Source organism: Narcine bancroftii, chromosome 2 (genome assembly GCF_036971445.1).
Source record: "Narcine bancroftii isolate sNarBan1 chromosome 2, sNarBan1.hap1, whole genome shotgun sequence".
NCBI classification, from domain to species: Eukaryota; Metazoa; Chordata; class Chondrichthyes; order Torpediniformes; family Narcinidae; genus Narcine; species Narcine bancroftii.
The window spans coordinates 137,941,792-137,957,983 of record NC_091470.1 but is presented as its reverse complement, the minus strand read 5'-3'; the positions used below and the strand labels follow the sequence as shown (position 1 = coordinate 137,957,983).

At 43.6% G+C, this 16,192-nt stretch overlaps 1 protein-coding gene across 2 annotated transcripts in view; it reads right to left on the bottom strand.

Annotated features, from left to right (window-relative positions):
• Positions 1 to 487: 487 nt before the first annotated feature.
• The window catches only part of haus2 (HAUS augmin like complex subunit 2), a 21,090-nt gene continuing 5,385 nt past the window's right edge, over positions 488 to 16,192 (bottom strand). The window contains exons 4-8 of one of the 2 annotated variants that reach the window (XM_069918139.1): positions 14,638 to 14,707; positions 8,435 to 8,567; positions 2,345 to 2,453; positions 1,171 to 1,331; positions 488 to 632 (exon numbers count right to left, since the gene is read on the bottom strand). In XM_069918139.1, coding sequence (XP_069774240.1) covers positions 1,209 to 1,331; positions 2,345 to 2,453; positions 8,435 to 8,567; positions 14,638 to 14,707 — 435 coding nt within the window. In that variant the 3' untranslated portion in view covers positions 488 to 632; positions 1,171 to 1,208. Of the gene's footprint in view, positions 633 to 828; positions 1,332 to 2,344; positions 2,454 to 8,434; positions 8,568 to 14,637; positions 14,708 to 16,192 lie in introns of those variants that run through there. The other variant, XM_069918138.1, reaches the window with a different exon arrangement.

Below are 16,192 nucleotides of genomic sequence, written 5' to 3'. Positions count from 1 at the left end.
CTGGTGCGTACAAGGCTTCCCCTCACCTCCACCTTGATTACTTGGATTACATTCAGGGCACTTGCAAAATGAACAAAGCAGGGAGATCAGAATTTCCCTCTTTCAGTCCCTCTGGTGGTTGATATTTCTGCTCTGGGAAAAAGGCACTGGCATCCACCCTATCTATGCCTCTCATAATTGTAGTCCTCTATTAAGTCTTCTCTCATCCTTCTATGCACCAAAGAGAAAAGTAATAGCGTTGTGTTAACCCCAACACATAACAATGCAGGGTAGAGGGAGTGAAGTTTTGAAAGGGAATGTGCAATCTGAAAGGCTTTGTCCCAGTAATAAAGTCATTTCAGTGGGGCTGGAGAAGCAGATTGGGAAGGGAAAACCCCATTGCTGTGGCTTGTGGGGAACCAACAACATGGGTCACGTGAAGGATTTTTGCTAAACAAACGTGAACAGAATTTTAAACAAAGCAAACCCTCAAAGATGACTGCCATCACTTTTAATTGAGCCATTGTGGTCCTTGAAATGAAGGTGCTTCCACAGTGGTAGGGAGTTCCAACATAGCCAATCACCAACATTGAAGGGATCTTGCTCTGTGCCCAATCCAGGCTGTTGTCAGATTCCCAGGACAGAGAACTGTTCTGTCATGGAGAGAAGCAAAAACAATGAACCTGTTTTTAGCTGCATTTATCCGGGCCATAAAGGAGCCTTCCATAACACAGGGCATCAGAGAGGAAGTTCCTCTGCCTCAAGGTCCTGCACGTAACCACATCATTAATCTTCCCTGATGTCTGTGCTCCTTCTGATTACTTACTTTACAAAGCAAATTCTAAAACATTCAGCACAACAAAAAATCCCAACCTTTATTTATAATTAACATCTCAGTCAACCTCTGATGACAGATGACTGTGAAAACATGCCTTAGATATCAGGAAGCCAATCAATACACAATGAAGGATTTACTTGTATTGTGTGCTTTTGGGACTCGTTCAGTGCAGGGATGGGTTAAAGGTCCACATCTAGACCATCTCTCTCCACAGCATGGAGCCAAACATTGCCACGACTGTGATATAAGGAAGCAAGGGACTGGTCTGCCAGCCAGTGACACTGGTTCACAGCCATCCCTGCACTGGGAGTCCAAAGCTTCAGATCAAAAAACTTTTCCTGTAACCAGCTCACTTCTCTGCGTGAACATAGTGTCCGTTCCAGAAGATGGCTCACTGTTTCCATTCCAGGCATTCCAGTCTGATGGTTTTCTGCTGCTCTCTCCACTTCATAATGAATTCCATCACTTCTTTCAGCTCCAGTATCTCGGACACCATCCTGCCCATCAGATGCTCCTGAACACACAAAGCACACATTTGTAATGCATCTCTCCATTATACCCACTGGATGATGTTAAGGGATGTGACGTTGAGGTCTAACTTGGAGCATTGTGAGCAGATAAGAAGGTACGTGGAGGAGCAGCTAGTGTTGAGCAAACATGGAGACTGCAGATTTATTAGACAGAGTAGGAGAATGGGCAGAGAAGTGGTAAATGAAATATAATGCCAGAAAGTGAATGGCCATGCACTTGGGTAGAAAAATACAGATGCAAATGGACCTGGGAGTCCTCGTATAGGACAGCCTGAAGGTAAACTTGCATGTTGAGTCAGTGGTGAAGAAGGAAAATGCAATGCTGGCATTCACTTCACGAGAAATAGAATATAAGAGCAGGGATGTGATGTTGAGTCATTATAAGGAGACCTCACAAGAGTATTGTGAAGTTTTGGGCTCATTAATGAAAGAATGTGCCAATATTGGAGAGGGTTCATAGGAGATTCACAAGGATGATTCCAAGAATGACAGGGTCATCACATGAGGAGTGTTTGAAAGGTCTTGGCCTGTATTGGTTGGAATTTAGGAGAAAGGAGTCGGAGGGGGGGGGAAGAATCTCATTGAAACATTATGAATGTTGAAAGGGTTAATTGGGTGGCACATGACTCAATGGCCAGAATGGGCTACTACCATGCTGTAAATAAAATTTTAAAAGATTTATACATGGAAAACCACCACACTGTTCCACCAACCGTACCCAGGTCAAATTTATACAGGTTAGTCATAGAATAAAGTCCCCTCGATACCAGCCCAGGTTCTCCCAGGTCAGTCACAGAGTAAAGCTCTTTCGATGCTGGTTAATTTCATCATGGGTTAGCCTGCTGAATAATCAAGTGGTGTTGGGGATGTGGATGTTGGCTCACAGAATAAGCTTAATTTTGTGTCTCTTTCAAGTAATTAAATTTCATCTGGAAAACTATTTATTCTTGATAAAAGAATATGTACAAGTATGTCTGGAAATTTCTGAGTTACCTACCATCACCTTCACTTTCTGTGACAGCAGAGGGAGGTTTTTCATCAGTTGCAGATTAGTGTCAAGTTTGTTGATAACTTGAAGCATGTTTGTCAACAGCCCAGATACGTACCTGGGGAAAATGAACACATGAGAAAGGTGGCAGCAGTAGAAGGAACTAATTTTCCTGAGAAAGCTTGGCATTTATTCATAACCATGTCTGAACCAATGTTCTGGTTCATTGACCCCTTGGTTCCACCTCACCTCTTTACACTTGCTTCTCTTCTGCATTTAACTAGTCTTGATAGTGTTTCGGCTTGTTATGTTCACCATTCTTTTTTCTCTGTTGAGTTTCTCCGGCAGATAGCATTAACATCTTGGTAAAACAATTCGAGATGGTTTGACACAGGACTGCAAGTATGGCTTAAGTGAGGTTTTCTGTAGCTGCAACAGGACTTTTATATTAACTCCTCCACCCAATGAGAGTTGGAATACCATACGCCTTCTTTACCACCCTACCTAGGTAACTCCTTCTCAGATTGATGAACCTGAACCCCCAGTTTCCTTCACATATCAATATATTTAAGAGTCCTGCTAGGAAGTGTGCACTTTCACTTTACATTTGATCTCCCATTGCACAACACCTCACTTTTGTTCCAGATTAAATGCCATTTCTCTGCCCATATCTGCACTTGACTTATCCTGGTAAAAACCCACAAATGCTGGAGGAACTTGGCTGGTTTCGCAGCACCCAAAGGAGGTAAAGATATATGAACACTTCAGGCCTGAGCCCTTCCTCAAGGTTAGTTTAAAAAAGACAGTTAAAGTGCTGGTGAAAAGGGGAAGAAAGGGAGGGTGAGGAGTACAGACCAACAGACAAAAGGTTATGATAAAAGGCCAGGAGAAAGGAATGGTGAGAATTGATTCTCACCTTTGTCTATTGGTCTGTACTCCTCCCCCTCTCATTCTTCCCTTTTCCCTCCGACCCCTGCCATTTTTTACTCATACCTTGAGGAAGGGCTCAGGTCCAAAACATCAGTCATAGATCTTAACCTCCTGTGGATTCTGCAAGACCTGCTGAGTTCCTTCAGCATTTCTGTGTTTTTACTAGAGTCTGCAGATTTTTATGTTTCAGTCAGGCCTGGGTCTTCGTCAGGAATCAGGGAAATGACAGGCAGGCCTCTGAATAAAAATGTGGGGGAGGTGCATAGGCTAACTGATGGAGACAGAAGTTGAGGTAATTGGGGAAGATGGTAAGATATCGGAGCAGAAGAGGGCAGAGGCCTAAAAAGAGTAGTTCGCTGATAGGAGAAGGGGGGGAAAGAGAAGCGGGGAGCTGGGAACCAGAAGAAGCAGGGGACGGGGAGCCGGAGGAAGGGGGACAGAAAGTAGGGAAAGAGAAAGACCAGGGGAAGGGATTCATGGAAATTGGAGAAATCAATATTGATGCTGTCTGATTAGTTACTGTCGAGGCGGAATACAAGGTATTGTTTTTCCAGTTTGCAGGTGGCCTCGATTTGGCAGTACATATGCAGCTGCAGATTTCCTTGTTTAACAGAATCATCTGTTTCTTGCTCTCAAGATGTGGTACAGGTAACATCAGGTAAGATCTTTCAATAGTAACTCAGAGTAGGAGGTGGAGACAGCAGTATGTACAATTGTCCCTGATGACTACACCTGCAAAAGGTCCATCCAGCTGTAGCTCCTTACAGACCCTATTAGGAAACTAGTGCTGAATGAACTCCGGATCATTTGGAAAACAAAGAGGGTGCTAGACAGTTATAAGGAGACAGTCACACCTGAGAGGCAATAGGCAGGTGACTGGTGTTCAGAGAAGGAAGGAGAAAAGGCAGTCGGCACAGAGCACCCCTGTGGCTACAGTAGTGTACCATTTTGGATACTGATGGAGAGAAATGATCTACTGGGACAAGTTGTGGTCTCGTCTCTGGCAGAGTTTCACCCTTCAGCTTAGAATGGAAGGGGGGAGGGGAAGGAAGAGAAGAGCAATAGTGATTGGGGATTCAATAGTTACGGGAACAGACAGAAGGTTCCGTGAACAAGATTGAGGCTCTCAGATGGGATGTTGCCTCCCAGGTGCCAGGGTCAGGGGCGACTCTGATAGACTCCACAACATTTGCATGCAAGATGATGAGCAGCCAGCTGTTGTGCACGTGGGAATCAATAACATAGCTAGGAAGTGAGATGAGGTCCTGAAGAGGGAATGCAGGGAGTAACGAAGGAATCCAAAAAGCAGGATCTCAAGGGTGGTAATCTCAGGTTTGCTCCCTATGCCACGCGCCAGTGAGGGCAGGAATAGAAAGTTTGGGCAGATGAGTGTTGGTGCAGGGGGCAGGGGTTCAGATTTGTGAATCATTGGGATCTCTTCTGGGGAAGAGATCCCAATGATTACAAAAAGGACAGTTGCACATGAATAGTATCCTGGTGGGCAGATTTGCTAGAACTGTTGGGGAGGGTTTAAACTAGTTTGGCAGAGGAGTGGGATTGAGAGGGCAGTGAATAAGGCAGAAGATACACAAGTAGATACACTGTGTGGTGAGATTGTGAGGAAGGAGAGGCAGTCAATAGGGCAAAAGTGCACGCATAAGGTTGAGGATTTAACTTGGGGAACTTTGGAAACAAAATTGAAAAGGGTGATGTATGCAGCACTGAAGGTTGTATTTAAATGCCCGCAGTCTAAGAAATAAGGTTGATGATCTAGTAGTGCAGCTGGAAGTTCGCAGGTATGACTGTGGCCATTACTGAGTTGTGTGTGAAAGACCACAGCTGACAATATCTGTGGATACACAGTGTACCAGTTGATTCTGTTGGTTAAAAATGGAATTCAATTTTTGGAGAGGGAAAACATTAGATCCTAAGATACAGAATCCTGGTGGGTGGAATTAAGAAACTAAGGATAAAAAATCCCTGATGGGAGTTGTATACAGGCCTCCAAACAGTAGCCAGAATGTAATGTGCAAACTGCAGTGGGGGATAGAGAAGGCATGCAAAAAGGGCAACGCTACATAGTCATGGGGATTTCAATACACAGATTGATTGGGAAAACCACATTGGTACAGTATCCCAGGATGGCTTCTTCGAACAGCATGTGGCTGAGCTGACCAGGGAAATGGTAATTCTGGATTGGGTATTGTGTAATGAACCAGAGTTGATGAGGGAGTTGAAAGTAAGGGAACCCTAAGGAGGCAGTGATCATAATATGATAGAATTTGTCCTGCAGTTTGAGACAGAGAAACTACAATCAGAGGTGTCAGTATACCCGTGGAATAAAGGGGACTACTGTGATAGGAGAGGAATTGGCAAAAATTGACTGGAAAGGCACACTAGCAGGGAGGACAGAGGTTCTGCAAGAAATGAGAGAAGTGCAGGTCAGGAATATTCCAAAGAGGAAACATTTGAATGGAAAAATGACAGAATTGTGGCTGACTAGAGAAGCCAAAGTAAAAGCAAACGAAAAATACAAGGAAGCTTTGTGGCAAGGTAGAGGACTGGGAAGCCTTAAAAGCTTATACAAGGCAACTAGGCAGGCCAATAGGAAACTATGAACTTTGAAAAGAAGCTACCAAATAACATAAAAAAAAGCAAGAGCAGATGTAGGATCAATATAAAATGACATTGGAGAAATTGTAATGGGAGACAAGGAGATGGCAGAGAATCAGAACGAGTATTTTACAACAGTCTTCACTGTGAAAGATATGAGCAGTGTGTCAAACTGAATTGTCTTAGGGTGGATAAGTCTCCCTGACCTGATGGAATGCAACTTTGGGTTGTGAAAGAAGTAGCTGTACAGATTGTGGAGGCCTTAGTAATGCTCTTCCAAGAATCAAGATTCTGGTATGGTCTGGATGACTAGAAAATTGCAATGGGTCATTTTGCTATTTAAAGAGGTAGGGGCAGTAAAAAGGAAATTATAGACCTGTTAGTCTCACGTCGGTGGTTGGGAAGTTGTTGAAGTCGATTACCAAGGATGAAGTGACAGAGTTAGTGGAGGTGCATGACAAGATAGGCCAAAGTCAGCATGGATTCCTCAAGTTAAAATCTTGCTGTACAAACGTACTGAAACTTTTTGAGGAAACCACAAGCAGGCTAGATAAAGGATATGCAGTGGATTTTGTATATATTCGGATTTTCCAAAGGCCTTGGACAAGGTGCTGAATGAGGCTGTTTCACAAGATGAAAGTCCATGAAACTACAGGAAAGATATTAACATGGGTGATCAGCAGGAAACAAAGAGTGGGAATGAAGGGATCCTATTACCAGTAGTGTTCCCCAGTGGTTGGGGGGGGTGGGGGGGGGGTGTTGGGGCCACTTCTGTTTACATTGTATGTTAATGATTCCAATTGAGGAATAAATGTCTTTGTGGTGAAGTTTGCAGATGATAAAGATAGATGGAAGGCCAGGTAGTGAAAAGGAAATAGAGAGGCTGCAGAGAGACTTGGACAAATAACCAGAGTGCCAGGGCAGATAGAGAAGCGGAAGAGGAAAAAGATGATGTGAAGACTGCATGTAAAGCCTGAAATTAAGGGTTGTAGATGGTGAAAATGTTGTCAGGTGCATCTATTTCAATGCAAGGAGTATTGTAGGAAAGGCACATGGATTGGCAGGTGGAATTGTGACATTGTGGCCATTAGTGAAACTTGGTTGCAGGAGAGACAGGACTGGCAGCTAAATGATCCGGGATTCTGTTTCAGGTGCCTCAGAATGGGAGGGATGAAAGGGGGAGGAGTGGGATTGCTTGTCAGGGAAAATATCACAACTGTGCACAGGCAGGACAGTCCAAAGGGCTCGTCCACTGAGGCTAAATGGGTGGAGCAGAGCAATGGCAAAGTTATGACCACTTATGGGTTGAATTATAGACCGCCCAATGGTCAGTGAGAATTGGAGGAGCAAATCTGTAGAGAGATAGCAGACAGCTGCACGAAACAAAATTGTCAAAGTACAAGATTTTAACTTTCCACATATTGACTGGGACTCCCATTCTGTCAAACGGCTGGATGGCTTCGAGTTTGTCAAATGTGTTCAGTAAAGTTTTCTAAATCAATATATAGAGGTACCAAAAAGAGAGTGCACAACACTAGATCTCCCATTAGGGAACGAGACAGGAAAGGTGACAGAAGTATGTGTCGGGGAACATTTTGCATCCAGTAATCATAATGCCATTAGTTTAAGTAAATTATGGAGAAGAATAGGTCTGGGCCTCAAGTTGAGATTCTAAATTGGAGAAAGGCCAATTTTAAGGAAATGAGAAAGGATCTAGAAAGTGTGGATTGGGATACGTTGTTTTCAGGCAATGATGTGGGAAGGTAAGTGGAAGGCCTTCAAAAGTGAAATTTTGCGAGGACAGAGTTTGTATGCTGCTGTCAGGATTAAAGACAAAGTTAACAGACATAGGGAACCTTGGTTTTCAAGGGATATTGGGGATCAGATTAAGAGAGAGGTGTTTAGCAGGTATAAGCAACAAGGAGCAAATGGGATACTTGTGGAATATAAAAAATGCAAGAAAAAACTTCAGAAGGAAATCAGGAAGGCTAAAAGAAGACAGGTTGCTTTGGCTGATTACTAATCACCAAATTGACACTAAATTGAATGGAAATACAAATTGTGTGGAGGAATCAAAATCTGTAGAAAGACAATAGATTGGTTTAAGTGAATGGGCAAGAATCTGGCAGATGGAGTATAGTGTTGGGAAATCTAAGGTCATCCATTTAGGAAGAAAATATCCATCAGATTATTATTTGTGGGTGTAGCAGGTAATCAAGAAGGCAAAAGGTACGTTGGCCTCAGCAAGGATTGAAATTAAAAGCATTGAGGTTCTTTCTGCATGCTCTCCTGATTGCTCCAAGTTTGAAAAGTGCAAGACCTTAACTGTAACTCTGCTCAGTCTTCTCATCAAAGCCTTAGCACTTCCTCCTCAAACATAGCATTTCCACCTGCCATTTGTAAGGTTGCAGGGCTACCATCAGAAACCTACAATGCTACACAGGACTTGATGGTAAAAAACAGTGAAATGCCTTCAGATAATCAGCAAACGTGTTTCAGATTTCATCACTGAGGTATCCCAAGCGTCTCAACGACACACTGACACCTACAGCTTACTTGTGACAATTTGCTTCGACAGGCAGGCACTGATGGCAAATTGGTTTCACCAATCGCTGCTTCAGCATCATCTTCTCCTGTAAGATCCTCTCCAGGTGGCTGTTCATCAGCTGCAGACATCTGTATTTTTCAGCTGGCAAAAAAAACAAAGAAGCAGAAAGGGGGGTGGGGGTGAATGGAAATGAGAGAAGTCGATGTTTAAGCCGTCTGGTTGGAAACTGCCAAGACGGAATACAAAGTGTTGTTTCTCCATTCTGCAGGTGGCCTTGATTTGGCTGTACCATGTTTAACAGAACCATGATGTCGAAGTGTTTGAACATATTAGCATTCTCCACACTATGCTCCCTATCACTATCCACCACGTCCTTGGTAAACACCGAAGCAAATAACTTATTTAGTACCTCACTCACTTCCTCCTCCCCCCACTATAAACCTCCTCATTGAGTGGTGCTATCCTCTCCCCAGGCATCCTCTTGTTTTCAATGCATGTACAAAATACATTGTGATTCTCTTTAATCTCACTTGCCAAGGACATTGCTAGTTCCTTTTCACCCTTGCTGTTTAAACTTGCTCCTGCAACCAGTGTCCAATTCAATTCTGATTTCCTAAACTTTACATTTACTTCCTTTTACCTTTTGACTAGTTTTATGACTTCTCTTGTCATCCAAGGTTCTCTTGTCAGGTGTCCACTTGACATTGTTACGAGCCCAGAGGACCCCAGAACCCAACAGCAATAGATATTCACCAAGACAAATGGTTACTGAAACAAAAGTTGCTTTTCATCATCTTTAAACATGAAAATAGGATCAAATTTTAACTTATCACTATTAACTTACTTAACCTAACTTAACCCCCCCCCCCCCTTCTAATTCTAAGCGCACATGTATGTAATGTGCAAGTTCAGAAAAGTTCTTTGGTTCACAGTCCAATCTCATTTCTCCAAGTGCACTGGTTGCAGGCAATACTTATACTGTGCACAGAATTTAATATTTATCAAGTTTACCAGGTTTTGGTGGTTGAAAGGTAAATGGTTACTGCTCAGGAAAGATCTTGTCAGTTTTCAGAGAAAGATTTGTTGTTCCTGGACACAAACAGATCCCTTCTAATCAGCCACGTCAGCGTCTTGCTGAAGAAACTTGCCCCATTAGGGTTTTCCAGATTATAACCTCTTTCTTTCAGGTCACCACAGAGTTCCTTTTTGTTTCTCTTACTTCAAGTGAAACATTAGGCAGCCAGTCCTCTCCTCTTGTATGGACCACAAGGATTTTGGCTAGGCTGAACTAAGCACTCACAACCCACCTTCCAAATTGTTTTTTGTCCACAAGCTTGCCAGCTTGTCCTGTTCCAGTCCCAGCTGCTGCTGAACTGAATTCTCTCTCTCTCTCTGGAAAAAAAAAACCTGTTTGACTTTCACTGCTTGCCAAATCACATGACCCCCTTAGAGCAGAAAACTGCACTCAGAGAGCCTATGACTCTAACAAGATCTTTCAAATGAGATCTGTTGTAAAGTGTTTGTATGTGACCTACAATGAAAAAAAACCTGCCATACTTTATCTCCCAAAATCATATCTATGTACAATATAAAATACAACATATTCTGTCACAACGTAGTGTGACAACCGCTTCACTCCACACTTCCCCATTTTGGAAGGAAAAAATAGTACCTGCTCCACCATGATGACCATTACCAATCATTGCCATTTCCCTGCATTAACTCCAGATACCTTGATTCCATTAATATTCAAATGATCTACTGACCTACTGGGATACAGGTATTCCCTGCATTTCGAACATTTGCTTTACGCCACCTCACTTTTATGAAGGACCTACATTAGTCCCTGTTTTCACTAATCTGAAGAGGATTTTTGCTTTTATGAAAAATGACGAGCAAAAAGTCAGCTTCTGGAAGGGTTGTTGGTTGCCATGGCCAGGCTTGGGGTGGCAGTAGTGAGCAAAATAAATGGCGACAATGCGGACTCGCGATAGCTGGCTTCAGCCTTTAGTAAGTTGAAATCAAACAGGAGAAGGAGGAAGGGTGGACAGAGTGAAGGAGGTAGTGAGCACTGGGGGCTTGGGAGGGAAAGGCCCCAGGAGAGAGAGAGGCCGGCTGAGGAATGAGAGGCTGAAGGTGAGAGGCGGCGAGTGTGTGTGTTTCCCTCAGCCGCCTCCCCCGACCGCCGGTCCCTCAGCCGCCTCCCCCGACCGCCGGTCCCTCAGCCGCCTCCCCCGACCGCCGGTCCCTCAGCCGCCTCCCCCGACCGCCGGTCCCTCAGCCGCCTGGTCACCTCCCCGAAATGCAGTCCCCTGCCCGGCAGTCTACCCTGGCCGCCTCCCCTGACTGCCAGTCCCTCAGCCGCCTCCTCTGACTGCCAGTCCCTCAGCCGCCTCCTCTGACTGCCAGTCCCTCAGCCGCCTCCTCTGACTGCCAGTCCCTCAGCCGCCTCCTCTGACTGCCAGTCCCTCAGCCGCCTCCTCTGACTGCCAGTCCCTCAGCCGCCTCCTCTGACTGCCAGTCCCTCAGCCGCCTCCTCTGACTGCCAGTCCCTCAGCCGCCTCCTCTGACTGCCAGTCCCTCAGCCGCCTCCTCTGACTGCCGGTCCCTCAGCCGCCTCCTCTGACTGCCGGTCCCTCAGCCGCCTCCTCTGACTGCCGGTCCCTCAGCCGCCTCCTCTGACTGCCGGTCCCCACTTGTCGGGTTTTGGAGCTTTTTGGATTTTAGATGTCTGGATAAAGGATCATGTACCTGTATTACCAATATAGTCTAATTTTATTTATTTAACCATCTCTTGTGAATCACCTCAAATGTACGTCCACTGGCTCCCCCACATTTGAAATTACTGAACCAAATACACTGAACTCAGTACTGTACAAACAAACACATCCACTTGCTCTAGCTCGGTCAACCTTGGTTCATAAGACACTATCTTTAATCGAGAACATCCTAGCATAGTGCCCTTCATAATGCTTGGGACAAAGGCACTTTTTTCCTTTTTTGCTCCTGTGCTCCTCGATTTTAAATTTTAATTAAAAATTCACATGTAATTAAATTGCACATTCCAGATTTTATTCAAGATTATTTGTAAACATTTTGGTTTAGCCAATTAGAAATTACAGAACTTTTTATGGTTCCCTCATTTCAGGGCACCATAATATTTGTGATATACCAATGGTATGTATATTAAGGTAGTCCTGTTTAGTACTTTGTTGCAACGACTGCTTGAAGTCTGTGTTTCAGTCATCACCATTTGCTGAGTATTTTCTCTGGTGATGCCCTGCCAGGCCTCGACTGGAGCCATTTTCAGCTCCTGCTTGTTTCGGGGGCTTGTCCCCTTAAGTTTTCTCTTCAGCATATGGAAGGCCTGCTCAGTTGGATTTAGATCAAGTGAATTACTTGGCCATTGAAGAATTTTCCAGTCTTTAGCTTTGAAAAACTCCTTTGTTGATTTAGCAGTATGTTTGGGTTTATTGTCTTGCTGTAGGATGAAGCACCATGCAATGAGTTTGGAGACATTTTCTCGAGCACGCAAGAAGTTTCTATACACCTCAGAATTCGTTTTGCTACTGCCATCAGCAGTTACATCATCAATGAAGATAAATGAGCCAGTACCTGTGGCAGCCAGGCATGTCCAGGCCATAACACCCCCAACACCATGTTTCACAGATGAGGTGGTATGCTTTGGCTCTTGGGCAGTTCCTTTATGCCTCCACCAGGTGCTCTTGCCATCACTCTGATACAGGTTAATCTTGATCGCATCTGTCCACAAGGCCTTTTTCCTGAATTCTGCGGGCTCTTTAATGATAAACTGCAATCTGACCATCCTGTTTCTGTGATTAACTAGTAGTTTGCATCTTGCAGTGCACCCTCTGTATTTCAGTTCATAAAGTCTTTTGCGGACAGTAGTCATCGACAGATCCACACCTGCCTCCTGAAGATTGTTTCTGATCTTTCAGACATGCGTTTGGGGATTTTTCTTCACAATGATGAGAATTCTTCCATCAGCAGTGGAGGTCTTCCTTGGAATACCAGTCCCTTTGAGATTACTGAGTTCATCAGTACGCTCTTCCTTCTAAGTGATGTTCCAAACTGTTGATTTTGGTCATCCTAAGGTTTGGGTGACGTCTCTTATTGCTTTATTTCTGTTCTTCGGCTCATAATGGCTTCTTTGACTTTTATTGGCATAACTGGGCGACATGGTTAGTGTAGCAGTTAGCACAACGCTGTTGCAGCGACAGTGATCGGGACAGGGGTTTGAATCCAGCGCTCTCTGTTAGAAGTTTGTAAATTATCCTCAAAATTTTGTGTGTTACCTCCGGGTGCTTTGGTTTCCTCCCACCTTTCAAAACCTACCAGGGGACTGTAGGCCAAGTGGGTGACACAGGCTCATGAGTTGAAAGGTCTTGTTTTTGTGCTGTATGGTTAACTTTAAAATTTAAACATAACTCTGCTCCTCATGCTGAAAAATGGAAACTACAGAGTCTAAATGAGATCAAAAACTTAGAAGCAAGCCAAGCTCTCCTATAACTGCACCAATGAAGCAATTAAACATACCCGAATATCACAAATGCCAGTGAAGCTAAATGTCCCAAACATTATGGTGCCCTGAAATGGGGAACTATGTATAAAAAGTGCTGTAATTTTTACATGGTCTAACCAAAATGTACACAAATAGCCTGATGTAAAATCTGGAATGTGCATTTTAATCACATGTGAATTGTTTGATTACAAATTTCAAACTGTAGAGCACAAGGCCAAATAAAGAAAAAAAATGTCTATCTCAAACATTATGGAGGGCAGTGTAAATCTTCTCAAACTTCTCCAACGCTTCTGCATCCTTTCTGTCATGAGGATACTAGAACTTCATCTAATACTCCACATGAGGTCTAACCAAATTTTTATAGAGCTGCAACATTACCTCAGGTCTCTAGAACTCTTGTCAAATGTGTTTCTAAAATCCATTAACACTAAATCCATTTCCGTACCTTGATCAATTTCTTTTGTCACCTTCCTAATGCACAAAACCATAATGACCATCTCAAAGAAGTCCATGCTTCTCTAACTGCTCGTACACCCTATTCCTAAAAATCCTCTCCAGTAGTTTGATGCAAGTCTGTCTATAATTTCCAGGATTCTCCCTATTGCCTTTCTTGAACAAGATGGTCTTCCTCCAATCCTCTGGTATCAGTTCTGTGGGAGTTTCCAAAGATCATTGTAAGGTTTATATAGCTTGGCATGACATCATGGGGGCTGTACTGATTTTTTTTCAACTTAACAAGTTTAAAAGTTTGCAGAGGGATCTGGACCAACTGGGAGAAAGGGCCCCAAAAAAATGGCAATTGGGGTTTATTGCGACAAGTGTGAGGTGATGCATTTTGGAAGGGCAAACCAAAGTAGGACATACACAGTCAATGATAGAATACTTAGGAGTACAGAAGAGCAGAGAGATCTGGGAATACAGATACATTGTTCCCTGAAGAGGCTGTTGCAAGTGGACAGGGTTTTAAAGAAAGCTTTTTGCATCTTAGCCTTTATGAATCAAAGTATTGAGTATAGGAGTTGGGATGTTATGTTGAAGTTGTTTAAGACATTGGTGAGGCCAAATTTGGAATATTGTGTGCAGTTCTGGTCACCAAACTACAGGAAGGATAGGAATAAGATTGAAAGAGTTCAGAATAGATTTACTAGGATGTTGCCAGGACTTCAGCAGTTGAATTACAGGGAAAGATTAATCAGGTTAGGACTTTATTCCTTGGAGTGTAGAAGAATGAGGGGAGATTTGATAGAGGTTTACAAAATTATGAGAGGTATAGACAGAGTGGATGTGAGTAGGTTTTTTCTCACTTAGATTGGGGAAGATAAACATGAAGTCATAATTTTAAGCTGAATGGAGAAAGGTTTAGGGGGAACATTAAGAGGAAGTTCTTCTCTCAGAGTGGTGGGAGTGTGGAATGAGCTCCCATCTGATGTGGTGAATGCAGCTCAATCTTGTATTTTAAGAATAAATTGGATAGATACATGGATGGGCGAGGTCTGGAGGGTCAGTGGGACTAGTGAAATAGTGCTTGGCACAGACTGGAAGGGCCGAATGGCCTGTTTAATGTGCTGTAAGGTTCTATGATTCCACTCATTCCAAATACATCAAACTATCCAGTTATACAAAGTTCAGTTAATATTTCACAACCCAGAACGAAGTGTGACTACGTACCCAGACACTTGGAGTGGGTAATGTCTGCCATGTCATTCTGCAACTGCATCAGCTTTATATCCAGAGATTTCTGATGACCAAGCAAAATAAAGAAACATTAATAATGGATCATAATTGGGAGTCATTAAGTAGTGTGCAGGCACCTCCCGTCTATGTGTTTTATTGATGTGCCCCACAACAAGTCTCGTGTCTGGCTGAAATCTGAACCATACTGCTGACTTCAGTGTCCCTTGGACCATCAGCATCATCTCAATGTGAACGTCAGGCCACGATAAGATTGGGATCTCTTCTTTCACAACCCATCCTCCACACCGTCATGTGAGACATGGGCCCTCGGATAGACCTTGACATGTAGACCAGTACCTTGACCTACTGCTGAACAATTCAAATCCAACTGGAGCAAGCTGTGAAAGCCTTATTCACAACAGCATCAAAAAATAAGGAAACAAAATAGGAAACCAAGCTGCTTAATCTGCTGCTGCCAGTATTTTGCATTTCCATAGCACCTTTCAGCACCTGGAATCTACTTTGAGGAGTATGCACAGCTTACACTCTGCACACTGCTGATAGACATTCCCAGCATAGAGCCAAAGAGGAGGCAGTTTTGTTTTTTAGCGTTCTCGAGAGAACCTTCTTGCGTACAACTCCAACCCTTGCTGGATTTGGTTCTGGCAAATGACCCTAGCCAAGTAGGCAGAGGAGATCTGAGGATAGATTCAGGATAGCTTTACAAAGGGGAAACCATTCCAAGGTGAAAATGGTCAATGAAGAAGGGCCATTGCAAGTAAATCGGAATCACAGCAAAACTGTGATTAGACAAGAGACCTTTAAGGGGATGACTACTGAGGTATAGCCTGGGTATAGTCTCATGAGGGAGAAACACAGCACAATTAAATTAAAAGCTCCCTGGATGACCAAAGACATAAAGCAGGAAAAGGCATACAGGGACTCCCCGACTTGCGACCTATGTAACTTATGTCCATCCGCACATGCAACCAAATTTTAAAAATATAAAATTTACAGGGATGATGTTGTATTTGACAAGCTATAACAAGAATAAAGGGCATGCAAGAGCCAAAATGTGCGCACTTACCTTGTTATTTGGCGACCTGGCGTCCGTAGGCTGGGCACGACCATCATGATTCCTGCGCAATGGGTTCGCGTATTGGAGTTTGGTTGGCGCATGCGTGGTGAGTTTGTGGATTATAGATCAGTTGGCGCATGCACGAGAATTAAGACTGCGAATTCAATATTGTTAGGGTGCTTAATTCGCAGCGAGTCCCTATATAGCATGTAGATTGAGGACACATCAGGATATGGTTGAGAGTCATCTGATACCTCATGGGCTGCCATTATAGAAAGTTCACAGGAGAAGTAATATAAAAAGAAATGGAAAGGCAAAGGGAGGTTCTGAGAGAAGATTGGCAGCAAACAAAAATGGGAATCCAAAAGTGATGTGTGGGCACCATGAAGTGTGATGGGCAATAAGAGAGATGAAGCCAATCGGATCTTTAACATGTCAGTGTGACTTCAGTGATGGGAAAAGTTCAGAAAT